Raw genomic sequence first — 8,795 nt, 5'->3', positions numbered from 1 at the left:
TCCCTCCCTCCCTCCCTCTCTCTTTCTCTCTCTTTCTTTCTTCGAGACAGGGTTTTTCTGTGTAGCTCTGGCTGTCCTAGAACTCACCCTGTAGACCAGGCTGGCCTCGAATTCAGAAATCCTCCTGCCTCTGCCTCCCAAGTGCTGGGATTAAAGGCATGTGTCACCACTGCCTGGCAAGGGAGGACATTTTCATTGGGTTTACACTGGAGGTGATTTTAAGGAAGCAGACATGTATTCTCCTTGGATACTACCAAGAAGTCAGTGGCTGGGTATGTGTTTATCATCTTTCTCTCAGAAGAGTAAAGGAAGTTAGAGCTGTCGAAGGAGCCAGAAAGTGAAGATGTTGCACTAGCCTGTGTCTTTTCTGTTTCCAATCTGATCTCTGAACGATACCTCCCCCTTTCTCTCTTTTCTTTGTGGATTTTTTGCACATGTGTGTGTACTCACATGTATACACACACATACAAGGCATACACATATGTGCCCAAAGGCCAGACATAGGCCAGACCAAAACTTTCTGTATTGTTCTTCACTTTAATTTTTGAGACCAGGTCTCTCACTGAACTTGAAGGTTACCAATTTAACAAGTTCCTGGGCTCTGCCAAGGTGTGCTTCTCCAGTGCTAGGATTGCAGGCACTCATGTTACCATACCCAGCTTCTTACATGAATGCCTTGAATCCACGCTCAGGTCCTAGTGCTTTCAGACTGACAGCGAGCACTTTGCCAACTCCCCATCTGCCCAGCCCTCCGACTGCTTTCGTGTACTATTGTTTATATCTATGAGTGTTTACATCCAGTTGCTACCTTAGCCCCCTAACTGGTGAACAGGTTCAAGTTTCACTCTTTGTTATCTTAAACAACGGCTCAGGGGTTTACACTGCCATGCATGTGTGATCTCAGGAGTAACTATTAAGTTGATATAGCAGCACTCCTAGCATGCCAGGTATTTTATAGCAATGAAGAATTTGTCGACGTGAGCCCCCTGTCTGGTTACTACAGAGTCAGCTATATTTGAGGTCTTAATGCTGTTTGGATAAGGAGGGGTAAGATGCCTTCTCTGCTATCCACTTCATTTCAGTCACCTTTTGAAGCTTCCTCCCTGTTCATTTTCACGTTGTAAGGTTTCCTTGTTGCTGTCTCCTTGTTTCCTTGTGTAAACAGTACAAGCCTTCCTCTAGCTTCCTTCCTTCCCCCCCTCTTCTTTCCCCCTCTCTTTCCATTTCTCCTTCCATTTCTTTCCTTCTCTCCCTTTCTGTCTCTCTCTCTGGTTTTCTCTCTCTACTCTCCTTCCTCTGTCAGTCTCTGTCTCTGTCTCTGTCTCTGTCTCTGTCTCTGTCTCTCTCTCTCTCTCTCTTAATGAAATGTCTCTATCTCTGTTTCTGTCTTTGTCTGCCCCCCCCTTATGTCCCCTCTGTCTCTCTGTTGCCATCTCTCTCTCTCCCTAGCTCTGTTTCTCCCCTAGCTCTTTCTCTCTCACCTCTCATTGCCCCTCTTCTGTCTCTGTATTTGTCTCAGTCTCTCCCTTCCCCCACCTGTTTCTCTCTCCTCCCTCCTCCCCACATCTGCATCCATCTCTCTCTTTCTCTCTGTAGTGTGTATGTGTGTAATTCAAGCTCAAAGGATACTTTTCACCCTTTTATTCGTTGTGCTTTTCTTCTTGTTCCTTGCATTCTCATAAAACCGCCCACTCTAAGGAACACTGAGCTCCCAGTAATTGCTAGTCTAAAAGTTTCTTCTCATCTCTTACCCTATTTGAACTTTCTTATATTTAGGTAGCTTTTCCATCTTTTTTTCTCTGGAAACTGTTTGATGTTTAGTGTACTATAGTAGCACACATCCTTCCTAGCAGTTTTAGCTCTACCTACGTCCTACCTATTTCCCTCTCGCAATTCCATGTCTCAGGACGTAGGTGTTCTCCTACAGTCTGCCTTTCCCCTGACCACTGTTGTTTCTTTCTCAACAATTAGATCTTTTATCTTTGGCTTGAACATGCCCACAGTTCCATCAATTACAGTAGTTCTAGGTTTGGAATCCTTCCTGAGTTCTAGAATCAGTTTTTACTTTTATCAAAAGTCCAGAGGCACATACATACTCTTAGAGTACAGGTCTGAGTTTGCTGTATTCCTGCACTCTTATTAAAGATGCTCTGACACATACTCTGCATTTCCTCTCATGTACCATTTGCCCATCTTTCTGTTCCCCAAGCCTGGAGAACTAGAGAACTACCCTTGGTGTTCTCTGCTTAGCCCCCATTTAATCACTTGTGAGCCTTGACAAGTCATGTATTCATAGTGTGTAGTTGTAGATTCATCTTTGAATTGTTGTTTCCATTGTCACTGGATGGAAACAACTTGTCAATTCTTATTTAGTTTAGATGACTCCATTTCATGTCCCTTTCACCGGGTCCTTTCCTCTCTAACCCTCTTGTCACACCTACTTCACCATGACTGATCTTGTTTCTCTAGTGGTCAGAAAGACCCAGTGATGCTTCATAATTGTTATTTAACAATGCCCATTTGAAAAGTCACTTTCCATGTAAAGATTTACTACTCTAATAATGAACCTCACTTTTGTGATCCCACAGAGTTCCCTGTTTTCTTCTCATGGTCAACTTATTCTGTGTGGAATTATCATTAGTTTGTTATTAATCTAGCTTGTCAATATTGTCTCATCTTTTTGTTCCAGGTTTTGAATATGATTCATATACATCATTGTTTATGAAAATGCATTCATATTATAGGATAGTTAACTTCAGACTGATCATGATGGCTTAGTGTCCTGAAAACTTAAAATGAAGTGGCAATAAAATACATTTTAAATGGCTACTTCCTCACTAAGTGTGATTGATATTATATAGAAAAGGTCTTTATCATTTTTCTATAAATATTGTCTAATTCAGCTCATATTTTATTACAGAAGCTTTTGTACCTGCAAAAGAACCCCACAAAAAACAAAAACAAAAAAACAAACCCCAAAAAATCCAAATAAACCCACAAACAAACAAACAAACAAACCAGGCTGTGATGCTTAAAGTGCTTGTAAGAGGAACTTCACTTTTCAAAGCAGACAAATAGAACATTTGACTGCTCAGGCTTTTCTTTTCTTTTCTTTTCTTTTCTTTTCTTTTCTTTTCTTTTCTTTTCTTTCTTTCTTTTCTTTTTTTTCTTTTTTTTTTTTTTTTTTGGCTTTTCGAGACAGGTTTTCTCTGTATAGCCTTGGCTATCCTGGAACTCACTTTGTAGACCAGGCGGATCTCGAACTCAGAAATCTGCCTCCCAAGTGATGGGATCAAAGGCATGTGCCACCATGCCCAGCTCAGGCTTTTCTATGAAACCAAAATTCAGATTTTAATCAAGCCTTGAGGAATTGGATTTTCTTTTCTATCTGCTGATTTGTGCACACTGTTGAATATTGCTGACATACCACAGTGGGTTTTTTTTTGTTGTTGTTGTTGCTGTTTATTTGTTTTCTGGTTTGTTTGTTTTCTTTTTTTCAAATATTTAGCAGTGAGTTTCATTTGTCGTTAGTTTTCTTTTCCTAAGCCACTCTAGAAAGCCCTATGGCGCTCAATTAAAGTACTTGCTCAGGTCCCAGGATATCAGACGTGGTCACTCTATTGGTAGATGGATACTTACTGTGTCTAACATCTCCCGAGTATGTGCAGAGGAAATGCTGAACCTGGCCCGACCTTCTGGCAGGGAAGTAGCTGGAAATCCAACAACCACCACTGCAATATTTTTCTTAAGCAAAAATCTCCCGAAAGCACTTAGGGAAAGACAGAGAGAGAGAAAAAAAAAGTTAACTGAGGGAAGATAGAATTATCCTGCTGACGGAAGATAGAATTATCCTGCTGAAAAAGGAATATGATTAGTTGACTTGTTCTTTTTAAAAATGATATTAAGAGAAGGATGATTAACCTTTCTCCCACACACCACATCAAGAAAAGGGTAGTTACTTGCTGTCCCTCATAGCTGAGTATGTGTTTCTTATGTGACTGGACACAGAGCTGTCAGAGCCTTTGATATTGAGCAGGAAATGCTGGTGTCTGTGAAGCCTGAACGGACATGGACTCTCTGATCTGCAGGGTCCATGGACTAGAAAGCAAAACAGCTAGTATGATATAATGAAACTGGAAATAATATTCATTAAATGTAAACCTGCATGTTTTAAAAAGTTGAACTGAATTAATTGTGGACATTTCAAGAAGGGATACTTAGTGACTATAATTTGAAGAACAGGATTTGATATTCCTACACCAGAAATGATGACTATATGCTACATCAAATGAAAAGTAAGTATAGGTAAAGATCTCCTCTTATTTTCATTTATTTATTTTTATTTTTTTATTTGGGAGTGAACATACGGAGGTGTGTACAAGAGGCATAATCTATTGTCTGGCCTCAAGGGATGAGGCAATTGGGGAGATAAGAGAACCATGGGTGCTTGTAACCCATAGAATGTCAGTCCTAGGACTAACTACAAACTTCTTGGAGGTACAGAAAACTTTTTAAATCCTTCCTTCCCTCCATACTTCTGCTTTTTGTTTATTTCAAAGTTAATTTCAGTAATGATCCCAGAATATTAATCTCAAAGTCTCTAAATCACTCACTCTAAGAGCTGAAGGCAGATTTAAAAGGAATATTACACCCCACACCCCACCATGAGTTCTTTTGGGGCTCTGTTGCTCTCTGCAGGAAATCTTAATTGCTGAGTGGCTCTACCCACAGGTGATGTCAAGGTTTCATGTCTGTTCTTAGCATTAAGTGCTTTCCGGCACACTATGTTAGGGAGGAAGCCGACAGCAGCATAGAAACCTCTAGCTTTAGCTTACGAAAAAACAACAACAACAACAGCAACAACAACAGCAACAAAAACAACTGAACCAGACTGCTACGCATTCATCCACCTTTTTATTTAGTTATCCGTGTTTTTGGTTGCCTCGTGCAGAATTCATGTTATCAAATAAAACAGTGGAGAGTACAAAACCTACTGAATACACAATTCTTCTGCCCCGCTGGCTTGGGTTAGGCAAGATTTCCTCCTTTGATTTCTACTTAGAAGGCCACAAGGCAGCAAAACTTTCTAGCTGAGAAGGTTTGAAAACAGGGGCTGTTCTTTCTGCCTTCTTGATCACCCTATGGAAGGCTGCCCACAGCACTGCACAGGATGAGAGCGCAGAATTGTCTGAGAAACAAGGCAAGTGCTTTATTGCTAGACACAAACCATCTGACCCATGATCTCAGGCTAGATTTTGGGGCTCCCGGAAGACATTTTCACTGTCTGCACAGGTCCCTTTGTATCAAAGGAAGTGAGTTTTGTCAAAGAATGCTGAAAAATATATATAACTGTTTGTTCATTAGGATAATTTGGGGTCTCCCAGGAACATGAGTCTCTGGATATCTAACCCTCAAAGGAAGTCAGAGTTGCCATAGGCTAGAAGTAACCAATTGTAAACCATAATAATAATGGCAATAATGATAATGTTAATAATAATAATTAATAATAATAATAATAATAATAATAATAATAATAAGCATTAGCACTGCAGTAGATGCAACATTATAACAACTTGTATACCAAAATCTCCCAAGTGGCAATGACAGTGTAGGGAAATATAAACCTTGAACCTCAGGCTGAAAGTAATATACTCCTTAGGTGTATGCTTGGATTTTTTTATACCTATTTATTTTTTGTGTATGTGTACAGGCATGTGTGTCATGGCACATGTATGTAGGTCAGAGGACAGCTTTTTAAGAGTTGTTTTTCTCCTTCCACCATGTAGATTTCAGGAATCAAACTCAGGTCATCAGGCTTGGCAGCAAGTGTCCGTACCTGCTTAGCCATCTTGCCAGCCTGATTTACACATCTTACAGCTGCAATTATAGTGTACTAAACACTGCAGATGATTTTACTGCTGCAATATATTCAAAACTACACCACACCTGAGATTATTTTTTAAATCTCATGTGGGTAGGAGAATATGAAGCATTCTTAAGTTTTAAGAACATCAATGGCTTAAATGTCAAAAAATTTAAAAATTTTATGTGTACATGTGTATTATGTAGACACGTATGCACGTGGGAGCAGAGGTGGATTTGAGCTGTCCTCTCCAAGTCTGTTCCACTTTTGTTTTCAATATGTATTTTAGTAGGAATTTTGGCAACTTTCCACATTAGTACTGTATTTACCTTATTTCTACCTGCACTTCCCTTTTTTGATGACTTCCGAATCCTGCCCACTCCCTCTAAACTTCATTACCTCTTCTCTTTTTAATTATTATTTTGAGGTAGTCACTTACTGGACCTAGAGCTCATCAGTTTGGTGGGGCTGACTGACCAAGGAGTCCCAAGGATCTGCTGCCTCCATATTCCTAGAGTTATGATTACAGCTGTGCACTCCATGCTCTTACCCAAGTGCAGGGGATCAGGGAGTCATTTTAGCAACTGCTCTGTGTCTCCTCAGCCCCTCGCATCAAAGGTTTCAAAAGTGAAAATGAAAACAAGCACACTCACACGGCTGATACAACTTACTCCCTATTTTGAAAGCCTCTTCACTTATAACCTTTCAACAGAAGGAACATCTAAGAAAGAAACAAAGCCAGACAGGTGAGCAAATCCTGCAAATATGGCCCCGCAAATAGACACCATGACTTTCTATGTCATCTGTCCTGGGTTTCCTTAGGGAACCTAAATAGGCTTTTTTTTTCTCTCTGTCAAAATGACTGATGCATTTTGAACTGTCAAAGACAACATTTACGACTGTTAACCCAATGCTCTGTTGCTTTAATGAGATGTAGACTAAAGCATGAAAGACTGTGTTGCAGGTTTTCAGAGCTTCAGTCCATGGGCAAAGGGAAATGGCATTGGATTCTTAGGTTCCTGATTACAACCTGGGTGAATCTAAGCAGGTAAGCTAAACCTTCTTAGTCTCATGGTCCCATTAATAAACTAGGGACAAGCACCACATCTATGGTTAGTGTTCAGAAAGGTTAAAAAGCCTTATGTACAATATAATCAACACCAGCAATGTTAGCTTCTCCTGAAGAACAATCATAAGACGCAGGGAACTAGGATCCATGGTCCAATATAGGGTAACTAGTGTAGAGTAGCAGCCTGTTCAGTACTTTTCTAGGAATTCTGTTTTTATTAACTACAATAATTATCTTGGGGAGCCATATAACCATGGCAACTTAACTTTCTTTTCAGTTGAAACTACTACTAATTAGTACAGTGTATAACGGCTGCAATGATGGGACACTTACATTGCATCAAGAGCTGTATTAAGCACAGTACATGTGATTAAAGTTATCAATCACAGCAAATTTAAATAGCTCTTACATGAAAAGCATCATTCTAGATGCTGCAGATTCCTCTTCTTTTCTTCTTCTTCATTACTGCAGAGTGGAACCAGGATTTTGTGTGTGTCAGGTAACTGTTCCATTACTGAATTATATCTTCAGTCCTTTATTGTATTTAATCTCAGGAAGGGAGCACTAATCTATCTTATTTCATCGGGAGGAAAATGGTATTCAGAAGGTTGTTAAGGTTGTTGTCTCACTTGTCCAAGATTTCTACTTGTCCAAAGATGAGCCAAAACTGATTCTGAACCTCTTACTACAACATTAAGAATAACTGTGACATGAAATAGATTGTGTTAGTAAATCTGAAATGCATTTGAAATTCAGTCCTGTTAGTACACTATTGGCTGACTGTGCATCACAATGACATATTGTATATCTCAAAAAACCCACTTTCACTATGAAGAAATGATAAATGTTTGTGGAAATAGGCATATTTCCCCCAATTTAAACAATATGTAAATATATATGTCTATATATTTATGTTTGTATATATAAACATTATATGATACTCTATTAATGTGCACAATTTTTATATTTTATCTATCAGCATAAAAACAAATTTAATTAAAAATGTGCACTTTTTTTTTTTTACTATTAATGGACTCGTCATTGGCTTATTCACTCATCCAACTTGTTGAGATTCTAATTCTGCTCTCCATCTTCCTCCTCTCAGTCTGTTTCTATTCATCGTGAACCTCAACAAGTTTATATTGAATGCCTTCTTTTGAGCTAATAATGAAATATTAGGTAGACATGCTCTAAGTTTGAAACCTTCTTTCTAGAGCATACTATTTACCCAGTCATTTTTTTTGAATACATGCATGTGTTCTTATGTGCCCTCAAAAATTAGAAGGTAGAGTCAGATTAGCTTAGTGACTGTGTAGAATCTCCATTGTCGTTCCTCTCCTGCCATTGCACTGAGAAGGATGGTGTTGTATTCAGTCACCTTGGACACTCTGGGCATTGTTTCTTTGACCTACATTTTTGAACAAAGGGCTGACTGATGCTGATGGTGTGGCCTACTAAAAACTCATTCACATATGTGTTTAAAGTGCTTGATATTTTGTTGTGGCAAAAATCACACAAGAATATATTTAGAAGAATGAGCCTTTTGAGAATTTATGATTCTCTTCTACTCAGGATGAGTTCTCAACAGGCTAGGTTCTAAATTCTTATATATATATATATATATATATATATATATATATATATAATATATTCAGGTAGATAAATGGTGGGTCAAACAGAAAGCTCCAATACGGGGGTTATGTGTTGGAGGGACAGTCTTGTGTCAGAAGGAGGCTCAAGACCATCTATCTTAAAATTCAGAGAGGGGACCCGCAGCTGGACCCGATCGTCCTGCGCCTCTCCTGCCCAGGAGGGGTGTTCGCCTGGCGGCTGTCCGCAGGCTGATCCAGCACCCAACACCTT

General features: G+C 39.3%; 1 protein-coding gene across 1 annotated transcript in view; it reads right to left on the bottom strand.

Moving 5' to 3' along the window:
• Sptlc3 (serine palmitoyltransferase long chain base subunit 3) overlaps positions 1-8,795 on the bottom strand; it is a 123,333-nt gene that overhangs the window by 2,034 nt on the left and 112,504 nt on the right. Inside the window, exon 12 of the mRNA XM_021194536.2 lies at positions 3,640-3,769. Coding sequence (XP_021050195.1) covers positions 3,640-3,769 — 130 coding nt within the window. The remainder of the gene's footprint in view (positions 1-3,639; positions 3,770-8,795) is intronic.

This window comes from Mus pahari, chromosome 3, assembly GCF_900095145.1.
Source record: "Mus pahari chromosome 3, PAHARI_EIJ_v1.1, whole genome shotgun sequence".
Lineage (NCBI taxonomy): Eukaryota > Metazoa > Chordata > Mammalia > Rodentia > Muridae > Mus > Mus pahari.
This window is presented reverse-complemented; position numbering and strand designations above follow the sequence as displayed.